This window comes from Podospora anserina, chromosome 5 (assembly GCF_000226545.1).
Source record: "Podospora anserina S mat+ genomic DNA chromosome 5, supercontig 9".
Lineage (NCBI taxonomy): Eukaryota > Fungi > Ascomycota > Sordariomycetes > Sordariales > Podosporaceae > Podospora > Podospora anserina.
In genome coordinates, this window is record NW_001914843.1 from 964,248 (window position 1) to 983,087 (window position 18,840).

The 18,840-nt window shown below is 49.7% G+C and overlaps 5 protein-coding genes across 5 annotated transcripts; 3 read left to right on the top strand and 2 right to left on the bottom strand.

Annotated features, from left to right (window-relative positions):
* Positions 1-823: 823 nt before the first annotated feature.
* PODANS_5_10120 (uncharacterized protein) lies at positions 824-2,174 on the top strand (the record flags this gene model as incomplete). The annotated part of the gene is made up of 2 exons (XM_001904808.1): positions 824-926; positions 997-2,174. The coding sequence occupies 2 exons, from the start codon at positions 824-826 to the stop codon at positions 2,172-2,174; spliced, it is 1,281 nt and encodes a 426-aa protein (XP_001904843.1).
* Positions 2,175-2,897: 723 nt separating this feature from the next.
* On the bottom strand, positions 2,898-3,548 carry PODANS_5_10130 (uncharacterized protein; the record flags this gene model as incomplete). Its single annotated transcript, XM_001904809.1, has 1 exon — positions 2,898-3,548. A coding segment is annotated over one exon (651 nt), but the record flags the coding sequence as incomplete, so codon positions are not given.
* A 5,926-nt stretch (positions 3,549-9,474) lies between these two features.
* On the bottom strand, positions 9,475-10,519 carry PODANS_5_10160 (uncharacterized protein; the record flags this gene model as incomplete). Its single annotated transcript, XM_001904810.1, has 2 exons — positions 9,475-9,844; positions 9,915-10,519. 2 exons carry the CDS (start codon positions 10,517-10,519, stop codon positions 9,475-9,477), a joined length of 975 nt encoding a protein of 324 aa, XP_001904845.1.
* A 532-nt stretch (positions 10,520-11,051) lies between these two features.
* On the top strand, positions 11,052-13,247 carry PODANS_5_10170 (uncharacterized protein; the record flags this gene model as incomplete). Its single annotated transcript, XM_001904811.1, has 1 exon — positions 11,052-13,247. One exon carries the CDS (start codon positions 11,052-11,054, stop codon positions 13,245-13,247), a length of 2,196 nt encoding a protein of 731 aa, XP_001904846.1.
* Positions 13,248-15,303: 2,056 nt separating this feature from the next.
* On the top strand, positions 15,304-15,826 carry PODANS_5_10180 (uncharacterized protein; the record flags this gene model as incomplete). Its single annotated transcript, XM_001904812.1, has 3 exons — positions 15,304-15,493; positions 15,559-15,640; positions 15,721-15,826. 3 exons carry the CDS (start codon positions 15,304-15,306, stop codon positions 15,824-15,826), a joined length of 378 nt encoding a protein of 125 aa, XP_001904847.1.
* Between the last annotated feature and the right edge of the window lie 3,014 nt (positions 15,827-18,840).

Consider the following 18,840-nt stretch of genomic DNA (forward strand, 5'->3'; position numbering starts at 1 on the left):
TAATTATTTGGAGATTGAGTCAAATTTTCTAGATACTTATAGATACCTTAACCCTTGAACACTAAGGCTCCCTCCACAGATTGACCCCAGCCCCATACTCCCGAGGAAGAGGGCCAGGTGACGCTCAGGTATACTCTGCAGAACTATGGCGCTGAGGATTTGTCGACTACGGTCCATTCATGTGATATGGCCCTGACTGGCTGACCACTTGGGGGGAGAAGCCATTGGAGGCATTGGAGGCCTTGGAGGCTGAGACCAAGTCCAACAGGAATTAGAATCAGGTGTATCGAGTCTCGCGGACTTGGGTTAAAGGAGGTCGAATCCTCAATGCGGGCAAATCGAGCCGGGGCCAAAAACAGGACGTTGTCCCAGATCTGGGACCTTGCAGGGGCATGTGATCCCAAAAGTTGGCTTGTGCAGATACCTCAGCTTAACCTCAGCTCAAGCTCAGCCCACCCCGGCCTCAACTCAGGCCCCCTCAGCCCAAGCTCAGCACCAACTCAGCTTAGAGCGGCAGGAGCTCAGTTCTGGAAACGGAAATGGATGTTGGTGTGCTTGAGTCTCGTCTCCGAGTAGTTTGGCATTATATAAGGCATCGTGCCAGATCCTCAATCATTCTTGTTGGTTGGCTCGCACTAGAAATGTAACGTAAGCAGGTCAGCGCTGTTGGGTGGTAAATGGACACAAGTGCTGCTGTTGGCGATCTTGTGCGGGGGAGCGTCGGAGTCAAAAGTTGTGACATCCGTCATACTTAAACACCGAGATTTCACAAACCATTAGGCTTCCTCAGTCCTGACCTACCCACCTTACACAAAATAAAACCATGACATCCAGGCTCGACTCCATTCTTGAAAAGTATGTTGCCCAAGGCAACAACACGGCGAACAAGGTGTTGGGGGCATCACTGGTTGTCGCGAATGAAGATGGTACAGTACTTACCCCTCCCGCTCACTTGAGAAGGTAGGTAGCCATTAAAACTGACATTGTTTTTCCCAGAGGTGATTTACTTTGGCTCAGCAGGCCGCATTAAAATGGCCCCTGATGCTCCTGCATTTTCGACCGACTCTTTCAGCTTTGTCGCGTCTATGACCAAAATCATCACCATCATCTGTGTCCTTCAAATCGTCGAGCGAGGTCTCATCGGACTGGAAGACGATATCCGCCCGCTGGTCCCTGAGCTGGCTTCGGCACAGATTCTGAAGGGTTTCGACGAAGAAAATGGTGGTGCCCCCATCTTGGTGGAAAACACAGTGCCCATTACGCTGAGACATCTCTTGACGCACACCATAGGCCAAGGGTACGATGTTGGTGACCCAGATCTGTTGCGATGGTCCCAGTACATTGGGAGAACAGTCAATGCAACCACCTCGACGCGGGAAGGCTGGGACACGCCTCTCAAATTCGAACCAGGAACGGGTTGGTACTACGGCACTGCAATCGACTGGGCGGGATTTGCTCTTGAAGAGCTCACAGGAACAACACTTGGCGAATACATGCAGGAGCACGTTCTCGATCCACTGGGAATGGACGAGACCACATTTCATCCGTTGCGACCGGAGATCTGGGAAAAGGTCAAGGACCGATACGTGGAAGTTTCTTATCGAGCTGCGGATGGTACACTAACCGAAGGACCACTCATCACACCGCTTGAACCGCCTGTTGAAAGTGGTGGCTCTGGACTGTTTACAACAGCTGCTGATTACATCAAGTTCTTGCAAGCTTTGCTGCAGGACACAAAGGGCAAGGGTAATCTGCTGAAGAAAGAAACTGTTGACGAGCTTTTCCGGCCTCAGTTGAACGACAAACAGAAGGAGGACGAGGCAAATATTTTGATCGGGACAGGTTTCGCACCGGAATTTGATGAGCTGACTGCCAGTGAGATAAGCTGGGGGTTGGGTGGCGGCATTAATTTGGTGGATCTGGCAACGGGAAGAAAGAATGGAAGCATGATGTGGTCTGGGGTGGTCAACCCGCATTGGGTGAGTCTCTCTTTTGTTTCCCCCCTCATTCATTGCAGCTGGCTGACGTTGATGACTCTCAAGATTATGGACCCGACTACCGGAATCACTGCAACACTGTTTGTCAGTGTCTTGCCGTTTGGTGACCCAGTTCCAGGCAGGCTTTTCAAGGAGCTCGAGGCCGTCATATATGGCGAGCTGCTGTCGGAATGTTGATATCTGGAATAGTGGCCTTGGTATAGACGAAAAAGTGATGACGACATTTGCCTTTGAGGTAGTAGGTGGCCTGTGCTGAAGCTGTTTTTACTTGCTCTTTGACAACTATCGAAGACTTTGTTCCAACATGGCAAACCTTTGCAATTCTCACTTTGATAACGTCTGACATGAGAACAACGAGATCCGCCAATAAGAAACTGACAGAGAGCCTGTCTAACCCACCAAAGAAAGCCAACCAACCGTCAAAGTCATTCCCACCCAAAACCGACGACGGCCATTACATCATCGTCAACGGCCGCAAATGGCGCGCGACAGATCCCCTGGTTCCCGATAACGCCCTGGCTGAACTAAAGCATTTTCTCGCCAAAGGGAGATCCGGTGCACGCCGACAGAATAAAAATGACATGCAAAAGCTGTCGTTATCGCGCAAAACAACCGGACTGGCCAAGCTCGGCCTTGGAGAACGCGGCAAGCCAGAATGGTGGAACGATACAGATGAGGGTCGCAAAGAAAGATGGGAGAATGCATTGATCCAACTCCGGGAGCTTCACGCCGAAAGTTCAACATGATATTTACAACAGCCCAACCTCAACATCCAGTCATGCGACACATCGTATATACTGCCATCAGACCCATGATAATGCTCATTTCGACCATGATACCCTCATTCCATCCATGATACCCTCGTGTCATATCTACCATAATGACCATAACTATCTCATCTCAAAAGTCCACATACCGCTCACTCTTCCCCGTCCTCGTCGTCATGGTCGAAATACTCGACATAGTCGACCACCGCCTCTTCACCCCAGTTTCCTTGTTCTTCTCCTTTTCATTATCGCACAGTGCCCCCCTCGAAGGCCTGGTATACCGGTTGTAATACCCCCACCCCTGCTCACTCGCCTTGACCTCCGTCCCCCTCAATATCAACCTATACTCCGTCACCGCCGCCTTGGGCATCTTTTTCTCTTTCCTCAGCACATTCCTCAACAACAACCCTCTGGCACCGGCCCCATCAAGCAACCTCCTCCTTTTACCCCCCGCACCCCTTGTTTTAGACGACCTGGTCTCCTCATCAGCCCCCCGTTCAGCCATGATCTCCCCTGCTTCCACTGCCACCATGACAACAACCTTCCATTCCCTTCTCTTGAACGCGTTACTACTGCTTGTCGTCCTGTCGTTGAGCAAATCATAGATTTCGTCCTGGACTTTCCAGTCAAGGCACCGGAGCCGACGGTCGAGATCGCCGGCATGCATGGAGGGGGGTTTTCCGGTGCGGGCGGTGAAGTGGGTTTTGTCGGAGGCGATTTCAGACAACAGTTCGGTTTGGGTGAAGTGGATGTTTGGGGTGATGGACAGGATGCGGCCTTCTTCGATTTCGGTGCGTCGGCAGAGGGGGAAGGGGAGGCCGAGGAGGCAGTAGCGGGTGGTTAGGCGCTCGATGGGGGCGTGGTAGGTTATTGTCCAGGATTCGAGGGTGGAAGAGTTTGAAGTACTGCTGGAAGTGGAGGGGCCGGGAGAGGCGTGGCTTTTCCCCCCGCGGTGTGGTTAGTGAGGTGCCTGTCAAACGGTGGGGGGATGGGAGAGAATTTACAGGGCTTTGGATTGATAGAGGAGGTCCCCGAGGCAGGAAACACTTTTTGGTCGGTTTTGAAAGGAGAGATCAGGGGTGTTGACTCTGAACGGTGGGGAGCGGGTTTGGAGTATGGTTGATTGGGATTTGCTTCGTTGGACGGGGTAGGGGATGGTGGTGGTGGTTGCTTCTTTTTCGAAACATGTTGATGATGATCTTGACGAGGAGGTTGGCGGTGGGGAGGCGTATCGTGCTGGTGGGAAAGAAGCGACCGTTACCACCGTTCTTGCCCGCGCTCGTGTTGCCGCCACGGCTATCCTTTCATCAAGGGAGAGGTAGTCGGCTGGTGCCCCGAGGAATACGACTTCTTTTTCTCCATCTCGACCGTCGAATTGTAGCCCGGATATGTCATCGAGGTAATCGAGATCGGGGATGGAGGGTAGGCTCGGCGGTCGCATGCTGGTGGTGCTGGTCCCACTTCCGGATCTCCTTACCGCCGCCATCTTTTGGGTCTTTTCGCCCTGTCCAGTTCCCTTCTTTTCTATTTCTTTCTTCAGCTCGGTATGTGGAAATGAGGAAACGAGGAGAAAGGGTCGGTTTAAGCTTTATGGGAGACTGGGGAAAACTGGGGGCCCTGAGTAGGGTCCTGAGTCCTGCGCCCGCCGGGGGTCCGGTTTATGCCGGAGTTTCTTGTGTCAAGGACTGAGACTTGCCCACTTTTTCGGCGTCAAACCGTCAACGGTGTTGTTCTGGCGGAGGCGAGATTGAGTCGGGTGATGCTTGTCGGGGTAGGTGTTCTGGAAGGGGATTCTTTCGGCCATTGCGGCAGGAGGAGTGGAGATGGCAGTTTATACATATCGCCAACATTTGTCGTGCCGGGAAAAGTTTATTTTGACGGTGCTGTGGGATGAGGCAAAGAAGTATCATCGGGCGGTTACAAGTACGGCGTTTTGATGGGTGAGACGCTTGACATCCGATTGCATGGTGCGAGCCATGTTGTGTTTGGGGGAGGCGCAGCTGTTGAAGATTGCCGAGGGCTAAAAAAAGGTGCCAACGGTTATTGTTTTGTCGGCTCAATCTGATTGAATGCGGCGTACATGTAGTTGGCGAGGGTTTGATGGGAGCATTCGCAAACTGTGCCTACCAAACTTCCGAAGGGGTAAAAGGCGCAGCGCTTGGTACCAGGTAGATATTGAGCATTCAAAGATATGATCGCTATCCATCACACATTCGGAACTGTGACATTTACAACAGCACTCTTCGGTGTACATCAATCAACCTATTCAGCACTGTTGACAGCCTTTCGAAACGGCTGGGCAAAACATTGCTTTCATCCGCCTAGAATGTCAACGTGAGCAGCCACATGCATTACACATCAGTAGGTAAGTAGGTAAGGTAAGTCATCGCAAGCGGCTTTCTCCACTCAAAACCTCCATAACGATCTGCTTAGTTCGACCGCCAACTCGGGACAGTGTAAGCTCTTCCCTGCTTCTATGAGGCTTTGGTGTATTATGTGGGTTGGCCAAGAGTCAAGCTCTGAGACTCTGCGACCGGTGGGCGGAATCATGATTAGTGTCCCGTCAGAGGAAACTATGAATTGGCGAGGTGATGTTCTGTGGAAGCCAAAAAATTCCCCGTCCGCAAAACTAGGCCGGTGCGACTATTGCAGATGGCAGGATTAGTGCTTCTGTCCCAAACTTCTCTTGTGCACGTATATAGACAGCCAAATACCTAGGTACTCGGCCTTAGGCATGTGATATGTTCGTACCTTGGGGAAGATTTCCGGAATCTCTCTGCCATCTCTGTCAGATAATCAAAACGGGCCAGCATCTGACATAACACCTTCTCCGCCTATCGCCAGGCATTTTCCTGCTCGTTGTCTCTTCGAACAGCATCTAGAGTGGATGTGTTGTTGAGAGGAGGGAGCCAGAGAAAAATAGTCATGAATTTGAACAGCTGGCGAACGGAGTAGGATGACAGAGCAAACTCAAGGGATTCCCCTTCGATATGCTCTGATATGATAAAAGAATTTGGTGCAGAGTGCAAAGCCAAGTATATTCTCGCAACTTTGATGCCTGGTGGTTTTGTGGAATCACCTTCCGGGTAGATTAGGTTTTGGATACATCGAAGCGATATGTCTTCGGGCGGGCCGGCCAATCTACCACCTCTAGTTGGGAACACGAATGGTGAGGGTTCAACTGGGACCAGGTGATTCAGTTCACCCGCCTCTTGATTCCATGTCGCACATGATCGCTTCAGATTTTCGAGAATGTCATGTGCATACATATGATCCAGTAATGATGGTTTCAGCTCTCGAGTCCGTTAAGGAGCATGCGGAATAGCATGCCTCCTCTCTTTCTTCGGTGAAGTGTTACCCTGGCAATTGGCGAGTCGAAGTGGTCATCAATGACAATATCTTGCACAAGTTGCGGGTTTCTGGCAGTTCCAGACCGATCGTTATGATATTCACGTCCAGTAATGGCGTAAATAATAAAACGATCTGGACTCCCCATGTCTTGGGCGCTATAAAAATACCAGTTTGGGTTTGCAGATGGGTCCTTCCATTCCTTGCTTTTCCAGTGTTTTGTCCTGTCAGCTAAATAACGGTAACACGGATCCCGCATTCGTCGATGCGCAGTCTCAAGCTGAAATAATCCTTGCCATTCCGGTCCCTCGCTGCCTGCTTCGACCGGTGCAGTCAAGAACTCTTTCGCAGTTTGGTGAATGAACTGAAGCTTTCCTTCATAAATCTGGACAAAGAAGCCACAGTAGGTGTTGATCCATGCTACCAACCGGCTGAGGTCTGGCATATGAGTTCTGTCAACAGCACGTGGCTGTGTGACAGCGGCTCTCAAGACGACATTGACCTCGTCAAGCTCCAGTGGTCTCTCTGCACAGAGCATCATGGAGAGGAGTTCCTTCACGTAGCTCTTCATCCTAGGGTGCACTTTCGCCAGGAGCTTTACGTATGTGTCATTGACAGTAGGTGGAAGTTCTGTGACCCGGCATATCCATTCTTCTTCAGGCAATTCCCAGTCTTCATCAAGCAAATCAAAAACCAAGCGTAATCAGAGATAAGTGAGTTGAGTGCCTTTTGCCATTCACGCCTCTCTAATCCTGACGTGCAAATCATTTGACCACTCTTTTCTTGGGGCCATCTCATCCAGTTTCTTCTGAATCACCAGCTCAATTTCTGAAGACAGATCCCGAGGATTGTCTCGAGGATCCAAGGATATCTTGGGTACCTCGGCCAGTTCCCGGAGAATTGGCGGCGTAGGTCGAGTAGTCAACAGAAGCTTCAACTTCGACTTGGTGTTTTGCTCTCTCTCGGCTTTGCAGAAGTTTGTGGTTTTGCGAAGAAGTTCTTTGCAATCATTTTGGTCACATTCGTCCAACGCATCCAAAATACAGATGATGGGGCTTTGTTTGAGACTGACGTGGAGTAAGACCTCTTCGAGGAGACCCCATAAGCGTGTCAGTGACCTAGTTAGAGCGTCTCCCGCTTGGGTGATGTTGGCCTCTGCCTTCAAAGCCAGAAGACGATCTTGCCTCAGTATCTGGTGCAAAACCGCGCATAGGGCCATGGCGACGCCTTTTTGGGTGTCGTTGGTGTCCTTGAAGAAAAAGTGACAGACGATCTTCTGTCTCTCACTGTCCTCACGCCAGTGGTGTACTAGTGTTGTACGGCTGCGAGGATTTGTAAATAGTTGATGATATTATTAAGTACTCAAACAAACAGCTCCGGAGAGCAAAAACTTATCCTTATCCTTCACCAAATATGTGGGCCCCAGGGCCGAAGCCCTGGAGCAACCTGACTGCCCAATCCCGCAGGAGTATTAACCTCCCACAACTAGTGACCGGGCGAGCACAGATTTGCCTTGCTCTGGTGCAGCGGTAATAAGCAAGAGTCTTTCCAAGCCATCCTCCCAATCATGAGCTTTCTTGTCGCTGAAAAACCATTTGCACGTTCCGTCCGTTGGTATGGGATGGCGATCCATGAACTCCTCATAGTTGAGACCGCTAACACTGAACTTGCCAACAAGCTTGTCGGCTCGCTCAGTTTTACGTCTAATTCGACAAAGCAACCTTGAGTTGATTCCTGTAGTAATCGCATACACTTCTCATCTGGGAAACGATAATTTTCGCGAAAAGGTCAATCATCCTTTCATCGAGCCTGAGCTGCAACCTTTCCATGTTGCAACTGATGAGTTTCCGTCGTATGGAAGCAGTTCCTGATACCAAGAAATCCGCGACCCGACACAAAGAATGCCTGCACGGTTATCAATCGACTGTTGTGCTGCGTTGGAAATGCACTTCAATAAGATCGAAACATCTAGCCAGGCTGCTCCAACCTGCGGAACTGTTGCCTGAAGTGTGCTCTGAATAATGTCGCCAACATATGTGAGGACTTGAGTGACGTCGCTCGTTGTCACCATCCCCTTTGTCCACCTCCTCGATCTTCTTCAATCCACATTCCAGAGCTATTGTAAGACGCCGGTTCCTCTCCTTATAGTCACGGTACTGCTCCTCCCCCTTTAGGTCCAGATAGTCATTGTTGAAATCGGCTCGAAGAAGGATTGTCTCAAAAAACGGTTCAACAGCTCGGTATTTTCGCTCTGGACCTTGCGTATGCCGCATCCCAGAGTGGTCGGGGAACGTGAGATGATTCCTCTGTACTACGCGGTCTCTCCAACACCGTAGAGTTGGTGATGGTTCCTCTGGATTGGGTTGCCGCTCTGGTTCTGTGGCGACAGGTGGAGAGGTTGGTGTCGGACTTGAATGAGTGGGCCCATCCTTGCTGATCGCAGTCTTGCAAAACTGCTCAACAACAGGCGACTCGCTCTTTTCGGCGGCCTTCGGGCTTGAACAGCAACAACCCATTCGTGCTGATATGGCAAGGGGATATTTGATCTGTGGACTGAAACACAGGTTTTTAGTTGTAATCAGATTATCGATGTCACGGATGAGAACAAATTCTGCATGTAAACGTTTGATGCCCATCGAAGCTGAACACACCAACCCATTTACCTCTCCCTCACCAGACTTGTGGCTGAGGAGCACCGCCAATCAATTGCAGGTCCTGCCTCACAGACCAATTGATCTCTGCATACTTTACTGGGCGGGCACATTTGGCACTTGACAACGTGGACGTCAAATATTTTCTTGGCTTGGTTGGATTGACGGCGTGAGGGCTGTGTTACTGGTAGTGTCTGGTCTTGAGGAGCATGAAAGTAGTCAACAATCGCAAAGACAATTTCGTATATCTATATGCCTTTAAGTTGGTCCACAGGCGTCCTCTCACCTCAAGTGGTTGGGACTGTTGCCCTAAGCAATCTAAATACATTTTATGTGACCATCCCATACGCTTCAAAAACGTGCCTGAGAAAAGAACATGAAAATACCAATCTACCTAGGTACATACCCTCAAACTCTAGTCCGTACATCCACCACCTTATTCCAGTCCTCACGTTGGACGGTGTAAATCAGTGTATTATAGATTAAGGTCTCAGATTACACATAGACAGTGATAGCTAAGATAATAGGTAGACCGTAATAGCTCGGATAATGGACAGACATAGCTAAGATAATGGAGAGTGATAGCTGGGGTAATATATATTATAGGTGTTAGCTATAATCTATAGCCTACCTCCCTCGATTTTGAGAACATGCCTTTGACCACCCACACCATCGAATAAACCACAACCCAAATCCTCACATGACCCTACCTCAGATACCATGAACCTTTAGCTCCTCCTCGGTCCATTCAAGCAACTTCATAACCAACCCTTGGTCTTTTGTCATGACTGAACCACACCCCTTCACCCCAACAGGATGATAATACTCTCCCGTTTCCACCTCCTCAGATGGGCCAACTGCAGCCCAAAGCTGATTCAGACATCCCACCTCAGGTTTGGTTAGCATCCACCGAAACAACCAGTCACCAATTCTCACAAGTCGGTATTTGCTGATAGTTGCCCCTCCTATGTTTGTGCTCACCACTCCGGGGTGGAGTGAGACACACTTGATCTGGGGATATTCTTTCGCCAGGGCTTTCATCCACAGAATGTTGGCCAGTTTGCTCTCTGCGTACCTTGTCCTGTACTATCCATCAGTATCAACTCCACCAGCAAGGAGTGACAAATTCCAGTTTCACCCATGAGACTTACCACCAAAAGCTCGTCTTCATATCTGTTTTGACCTTTGCAAAGTCAATCTTCGGCGAAGATCTGTGACCACCCGAGCTCACAGCCACAATCCTGACATCCTTTTCTTCTTGAATCTCAACCGTTTTTAGGAGAAGAGGCATCAACAGCTTTGTCAGAGCGGCATGTCCCATGTGATTAATCCCCCAATGAACCTCATACCCATCTTGCGTCACACCGACTGGCATCGCCATCACGCCTGCATTGAGAATCATAGTATCCAGTCTTTCAGACTCCTTGAGGACCCTTTCAGCGGCATCTTTCACTGACTGCAGTGAGGCCAAGTCAAGAATGAGGGGAACAATGATAGTCGAGGCCAAGGGAACCGTGGCTGTAATCTCATATATGGCGGACTGGATTCTGTCGATATCTCGAGATGCGAGCCAAATCCGGGCCGGGGGAGATGGTGAGTGCTGGAGGAGGGCCTGGATGGTGGCTTTGCCGAGACCGGAGTTGCCGCCTGTGATGAGGACGGTTTTACCTTGGAGGGAGGGGATAGAGGTTGAGGGGTTATATTTGATGGGGCCTAGGCCGAGGAGAGAGGTGAAAGTAGATCTAAGGGACTCCATCGTTGCTAGCTAGACTGCGGTGAAATCTTTTAGAAGTTCTTGATCTGGCTTGCGGAGGCTGAGGCACGCCACCGTGGTGGTTGATGTGGCTTGCATTAGCGCCGGTAGCTCCATCTTAACGGTGACTTGTGAGGCAGGCAGGCGCGAAGATCGGTTAAACCTGCCAGAACTAGAACAGTTAAACGAGCAGATATTGAGCTTTCAGATGGTTAGGGAGCCATCATTTCATGCCTGGAAATCGTCTCTTCATTTCAAGGTGCGCATTACTTGTGCTCTAGAGCAAAGAAGGTCCGGGCGATAGCTCTTGTACCTAGGTACCTTGCGCTGCCTGTGTAACCTCTGCTTTTTCTGAGCCAATCAATGCGCTCAAACTACCACAACTATTCAGAAAGTCGCAGCTTCAGCTGAGCTTCGGTCGGGATGGGTGCCTTGCAGTCAGCCAGCTCTGGGCTTCAACTTCGAAGCAAAGAGGCATGAGTGTATTTCATCTCTCTTCCTTCCCTTTTCCACCCCGAGTTGTCTTGCTGACAGCATGGCATCATCACTGTACGACCGCCTCAAAGTAAACCCTCCCGAGATCCGTTTGCTCAGCCTCCTACCTGCGACGCGAAAGACAGCCCCACTTATCTGCACTCTGCGGACGGTCTCACTCACGAACGCCTCTTCCATTCGATATCTCGCACTTTCTTACGTCTGGGGTAATCCAAGCGACACCGAAGCCATCTTTGTCAATGGAGCACCCTTTGAAGCAACCGCAAACCTTTGCGCTGCACTCCGACACATGCGCTTTGAAGACGAGCCCTTGATACTGTGGGTAGACGCAATTTGCATCAACCAAAGCAACAATGTCGAGAAATCCGAACAGATCCGCATAATGAAAGACATCTACCAGACTGCCCCTGCTGTTAGTATCTGGCTCGGTCACAGGGACGAGCAGAGCTCGTTGGCCATGAGGCTCATTCGTTTCGCCGCAGCGCTATACACTCGATCTCGAGCCCAAACAGACGATAAACTGCTTACGGCAGATATCATGCATTACACCCTCAATGACACCAACCTCCAAGCCCTTGTATCATTTTTCACCAAAGACTGGTGGGGACGGATATGGGTTGTCCAAGAAGCTGCCGTGGCCCAACACGCATTGTTTGTTTGTGGGAACGAGACACTGGGCTTTCGAGACTTTGCTTATGCCTTTTTCTGCTGGGCTGCGCTTCTGAAAACGCCTATCCCTAATCCTTGGCTCCGAAGCTTTAAGGAGCTTGCTGTTATTATCAACGGAACCAGCCCTAGGGCGGTTCTTTGGCAGTACACCCGCTTTCACCTACCCGAGCTCATGGAGCATACCCAATTTTACAAGGCATACACTTTGGAAGAAATGCTGGAAGAGAGTTGGAATTTTGACTCTACAGATCCGCGAGACAAGGTCTATGCGTGGATTGGTCTTCTTTCTCATGTTGATGTCGCCATCGTACCCGACTATGATGCCACTATCGCTGAAGTCTACATCGGAGTTGTAAAGCTTATTTTGGAACACAGAGGCTCTCTTTCGCTGATATCCTTCACAGGCTCTGGAGCCCGGCCTCCCAACACCCCACCCATCATTGGTCTCCCCTCTTGGGCTCCGGATCTGAGAAAGAGCGTCATTTTACAAATAAGGTGGTGGATGAGGCCAAAGAGCCACCGGGCATCAGGTAGCGCGAAAGCCAATGCGACCATTTCTCATGATCATCGAACTCTCATCACAGATACCATCATTGCTGGTAGACTTTGCGTTGCAGATAAAGATCGTCAAGAAAATGACAGGTGGCTTGCGGGCGAGAAGCTCTGCCGTTGGCTGTACATTATTTTGCAAAACGACTTGCACCTACAACAAACCGCCTCTGCAACTGGAGACTCAAGCGACGCTTTTTTCCGAGCTTTAACACTCTCCTACCATGACGACCACTTGAACTTTGACTCATCTCACTATACGCGACTGCTCAGAGATGGGAAAATGCTAAGACTTGGGTTCATGGCTTATGTTGGGTACTTGGATCGCTTCCAGGATTGTGTCACCTGGCAGTTTCAATGCAATAGGCGAGGAAAGGCATCCCCGCCTTATCACTTTCGGGGCCTCTTGGAGTATGGACCCGGCCAGAGGGACGACGCAGTACAATCGGCTGCCGAACAGCAGATGACGCTCGGACTATTAAGACCACATTCTCTGAACAGAAAACCGCTGAAGTCACCCCCGCCAGAGCCAGAATGGTCTGACTTTGCCAACTTTAGGAGATTCTTTGATTGCTTTAGTCACAGGACCTCTTCATCGTCTTCAGCAGCATCTCCGTCTTTGCAAGCACTGGAAGACTTGATGACATCCTTGAACCCAGCTCTGCAGCCTGATGTGCCTTCTCTCCTATCGTCAACAGCAGCAGACTGGCCAACGCAGATAGAAGAAAAGGCAAGGATTGCCGTTAGAGACTTGGTTCAAGAGTTTCTCGTGACATTCTCTCGCAGTTCGTCACATAGATCTTTGCTTGTAACAGATACGGGGTACGTAGGGTTAGGTCCTTGGACTTCGAGCGTGGGTGATTTGGTATGTGTTGTCAAGGGGTGCTCGCTGCCGATCATTGCGACGGAACATGTGTTGGGAGATGGGTGGGAGGTTGTTGGTCAGGCCTATGTCTGTGGTTGGATGTATGGTGAGAATTTGGAAGGACATGCTTGGAGGGAGATGAGGTTCAAGTAGCCAGATTTTCGGGATGATGGAAGGTGTCTCTCTTTCGAGGATGGTCAAAGATATTGAGGTCTACCTTCATCCGAAGAATACCTGGTAATGTCAGCACGACCATGCTTGGTATCACAGTACCAGCACTGATATGGACCTACGGCTGGGTGCAGGCGTAGGTGCCAAGTAAAAGATTGAATTGTCGGATAAAGAAGAAAAGAAAAGGAAGGCAAAATACACTGCCCACGACGTCTTCTTAAACCCTCCGGACTCCGCCTGACAAAGTACGGAATTCCCACCAGAATTGTCCGAATATCCTACGTCACGTGCAAGCCTCACACGTCAACCGTCCTCCCCGTCAAATAACCCTAACCCGGATCTCATCCCATAGCAAGCACAACTGACACACGAAATCATAGCAATGCAGTCACTCTTTTCCCACGCCAGTTACCTCACCACAGGGACACACATGTGTCCCTAGCACAACCTCTAGGGCTAAAGGCATGTCAAAGTCCATGTCCCTTCATCAGGTCCGTCACCCACAGCACCTTGTCACCAGTCGGCTTGCAACCAACATAGAGATGCTGTCACTGCAGGTTACGTCGGTGTTGAAGAGCCTTGTTAATTCCGCCAACAGTCGCAATCATCAAGTTGGTTAGCAGCGCGAGACTCCGTTATAGTCGATAGTGTCGAAGTCATAATTGTTATAACCGAGTTCTGTCTAGCTTGCCTTTCACACCAGGGGTAGACGTGTGGGGCTAACAGCACATGCTGTTAGGCTGGTGACCTAGGCAAGTCACTGGCTGCGAAAGTGAGGCCAAAATGGCCAGAAATGGTAGACAAATTGATGATACAGTAATTTTTTGGTTGTAAAGTCTAAAAGTAAACAGTAAGGAAATCTAGCCTTAAAAGCAAACCGGTGTGGGTCTGGTGAAAGCCTGGGCCCTTTGACTGGTGCCTCACACATGCCTACCTATATAACGACGTGGGACCATGCAGCACTCGCTTGGCTAATGGCTAACCAGGTTGAAGAAAGGATACGCCAGGTGTGAAGAGAAGTGAGCTTGCGAACAGAAAACGGCTGACTGTGTTTGAATACATGTGTGTAAGTTCTGAGATCTTGAACTTCGACTCAATGCTCACCACCTGACTTGAGCACTTCGCCGTAGGCAAAGTGACGGGGAATGTATGGGTGTGCAGCTCAGCCCTTGCCACTTGGCGTTATGCAACGACCTGCAGTTGGTGATCTGGAGCCTCCCGAAACTTTTCGGTGAATTTAGCCGAGTCTGATCACGGTAATAACATTTCATGGGTTTCTGAACCCAGTCGCCAACATGAGCTCATTGATAGGTGGGGTATATATAGATGGAGACAAGTTCTGTGATTGTAGGTATGGGAAGTGATCACGGGTTGAGAAGACCCTGAACACGTCACCACGTGGAGTACTTGATTCACATAGCTACCACAGTGAAGCTATCGTGACCCAAGTATACTGGTAGGTGTCGGATGTTGGGTCTCCGGCTCGGATGCCGCCGTGGAGAGCAACGAAGTAGAAAACAGAGACCGGACTTGTAAGAAGGTACGTAGATGGTGAATTACCTTAAGCAAGGAATTGACAGTGTGGACGACAATCTCTCTGAAAGTACTTCACAGCGGTACTCGTGCGTGAAATGCTGACATGTTTATGCATCTGGAGTTGTTTATTCGTCAGCTCAAGGAATTCTGTATAATTTCTGGGCCGTAAGAAAGCTGGGGCCATTCAGCTGACATCCGAGACCAACCGTCCAACACGTTTTCGAGTGTATCACGCCACCTAAATAACCAAAAATGACAGCCAAGCTGTGAAGCACGTTGCAGGGGCCATTAATGCGTCATTGTGGAGAACATCCAAGCTGCTTGTTTCCTTGACCCGTATCTGTACTGTAGATTATTCAGGGGCCGAGGAACGTGTATAAAAGCGAGCAGTCACCCAGATACAACAGCCTCTTGACACCGCTCACCATTCGACTCATACTCTCCAACCTTCTCACTTCCACTCCGTCACTTCTCTCGCCCAGAACTCCAACCCATAGACAAAATGGTCAGCTTCAAGTCCCTCGCCACCCTCCTTGCTTTTGGCGTTCTCTCCGCCACTGCTGCCCCTGCTGGAGATGCTTTGAACGGGAGCCATCTTGAGGCTCGGCAGTCGCCCCGTCAGGTCTTTGCCTGCAAGGATTGGTACTGGCAAGGACAGTGTATCACCTGGGACATGACCTACGCTGAATGCAGTAAGCAAATACCCCAGGAGGACAGACATGAATATGCACTGATACAAGTTCCGCGTTGCCTCTAGGGAACCTTCCCGCGGAGTGGAACGATGTCATCAGCTCAATCAAAAGTGTTCACAGAACTGGTGTCTATTGCGAGTGGTGGGAGTAAGTTTTGCCCTGAACCGGTGGATCAACACAGTCATCAGCCGCAGTTGTTGTGATCACAGCTAACATTCTTCTCCTAGGCACGCCAACTGCTCTGGCGAGCGTTACGACAACCAGGAGGACGCCAACCTTCACGATGGCGATGGCTTCTTCGCCGATCGCATCAGTTCCATTCGCTGCTACTAAGCCCGGCAATGGGCTAGCCATATATGTGATTGGTCAGTGACGTCGTGTGCAGTATTGAGAGGGAAACGGGGTTTGGGGGAAGTCGGTTGACTGATTTATGGTAATGGTTGGAATGGGAAGTTTGGCACGCAGTTGGCGTCATGTCTGACTACTTAGGTATACAGTTTGCAAATCCACTTTCTGTATGTACGCTTGCTCGCGCAATTCAGCATGTAACGATTAGACGCATGCTTTAAAGGATACCTGGGTAGAGAGAATACACTTACCATCCGGAAACAATGTTCGCGATGCTCTCCCCGTGTCGCCGCTCTTTTGCACTCTGCCACTGGCCCAAAGACCTGGAACCATATGCCTCCTGTAACAATGCAGTTTTCACGATAATACGGTGCGCTGCGGCATTTGCAAAGACTGCATGACGTTCCTCTCGTGTTATTTTCTCGCTGGAGCTCACACCGCTATAGACAATCAGAACCGAAACCAGCATACAGCAAGGGGAAAAGAGGGGACACGATAAAACTTTTACATCACAATCAGGGCATACCTGTTCCGAGGCTTCACCCCCAGCATATTTTGGGCTTTCGGCGAGACAGGTTCCGGCATTTCCCGCCTTGTTGCAAGAGCATGGGCCATCTTTCTTCAAGGGCTAGGAATGGGAGAAATGAACAGTTAGTGAAGATATTTCATCGCATTCCGCTGCGCGTTCAAGGTCACGGGTCGTGAACGGCAACTCACCCTCCAGTGAATCTGGCACCAACCTGCCAAGTCTGGGTTGCCCGGTGGGCCGCACCCGTCCAGCCTGCTGCACTCCTTTGTAGACATTTCCTCGCGATGATGATGCTAACGGGGGTTCGAGATGTCGGGTTTGGTGGGTAAGGTAGTATTGATGGATTGAGTCGTTGTGTACAGGTATTGATGAAAAATTCTGGAAGAAAAGGAAAAGTCAGAACAGTGGACACCTCCCGGAGTGTGAAGGCCTCACAAACCCTGTCGGGTGGCCTGGCGCCACACCGCAAAAAGGAGGCCTAGTCCAAAGCTTTGACGAGGTGACAGGTCTTCGGACTTTAGAGACACGTCCATCTTCGTGTTCAGGTACATAGAAACAATGTTGAAGGTCTTACGCTGCTTAATGTTTATGAGTCAAGAAATTATTTAACATATGATGGGTGGTCAACTGAGCCATGTATTTGTCCCGTGCTAGCCATATCGGTTTCTCTTGGAGATCTATTTCAGTAGGGTATGGATGCAGCTCACTGTAACCCCAGGTAGCAGACAAATCACCATCAACATATAGCAATGGACCCATTACGTTTGATGGAGATTGAAAATAAGATTTCTTCGTGTTAGCTACCTACCTAGGTAATGTAGGTACCAAGAAAAGACAACAACTCTAAGGAACAGCAGCCACCCGATGTCTGAGACTGGTTGAAGTTTCTGAGCATGGGCTAATGTAGCCGGCCAATCTAGAAACTCTAGACAACGATAGAGAAAAACGTGAGTAAAAGCAACCAAGCAGCTAGCCACTGGAACTAGGTAGGCGGGTATTGTTCGTATCCAGACTGATAGTAACCCTGATCCAATGAATTCAAAGTGTACCTAAGGCACCTTGTTATACATGGTCAGTAGGACCAAGACATTCCAGTATGTAACCAGCACATTCTAGTGTTAGCCACTCCATGGCTTGTAATTTCAACAGCTCATCTGTAACTAAATGATGGGGTTGCGACTTCGTGATGCAACACCCAAACTCCTTCTCCCATATATCTATCCCGGCGGCACAAATGGTCATCTGTTGTTGAGGCAATTCTAGCGACGCGAACGTAGAGTTAGACACACAGGTACATATGATCAGAGGAATATTAACGTACCGCCCAGTAACAATGGTGGCAATGCTGTCCCTGAGTGGCTGTCACCGTACACAATACCCCTTCCCCAACTAAAACGCCTCCAGCAAGGCATCTTTCACGATTCTCCTTCGAGCTCCGGCACTTACAAAGACTCTATGACATATTGTCTCGGTTAATTCACGCGGCAGAGCTCACACCTCTATACAAGGCTAGCGCTTAAATAAGTATACGAATACCTAGGTAGATATAGAGAAACCATACATCGCAATCGGGGCAAGGTTTGTCTGACCCCGGACTCTCCTCACACGCTGGCTCATAGGCTTGACAACTTCCAATATTCTCTTGCTTGCCGCAAATGCACGGTGCCTCTTTCTTTAAAGGCTGAGGATTTGCAAAATAATGGTCAGTATGAATATGCGTTGGCTGTACGTTGCAAGATGCAAGAATGCTTGAGAAATAACTTGCCTTCCAATGGAGCCCGTACCATCCTGACAAATCTGGGTTGGCCAGCGGTACGCACCCGTTCAGCTTGCTACAAGTTGCCGTCGACATTCTTATTAATCGTAGTTGGAGATCGAAGGGGTAGATAGGTGATCTTGTTTGTGATGATGGCTTACAGGGTATCCGGAGGGTATCCGGAGGGCATCAAGAGGATTCGTAGATGTTGGTGGTGTTGGAATTCTGGAGCTAAGTAAGATCAGGTACAGTGTTCCTGTTCTTATACCTATCAGTGTAATGGTTCTCGAGGGCGAGGTCTGCGGCAGAACGTGATCATTCTCCATTAAACAGTCTAACAAGATGTCATTCTGCCAAATTGAAACATGACATGTGCCAAATCCAAAACTTTTAGCTATTGTACTAGTCAAGAAAGTTGGGTTAAACATATGTCGGATCGAACCCACGTTCCCAGCAGGTTAACCCAAAGGTAGGTAGGTACCTTAGGTATGCGAACATCTGATACGTCGGTTATAAGAAGCCCACCGGACTTTAATGGTACGGCCGGAACCTGCTGACTGCTGTCATATCACTTAAATATCTGTAGGTACCTAGTGATCCGCATTGTGGAGGTAAGGAGGGCTCTGGGGGCTCACGAGTGCCACCTACCCTCGAGGGCTACCTATGTTCGGATTATAACATCAATTTCTTTCTCCCAACCCATTACGAGGCTGT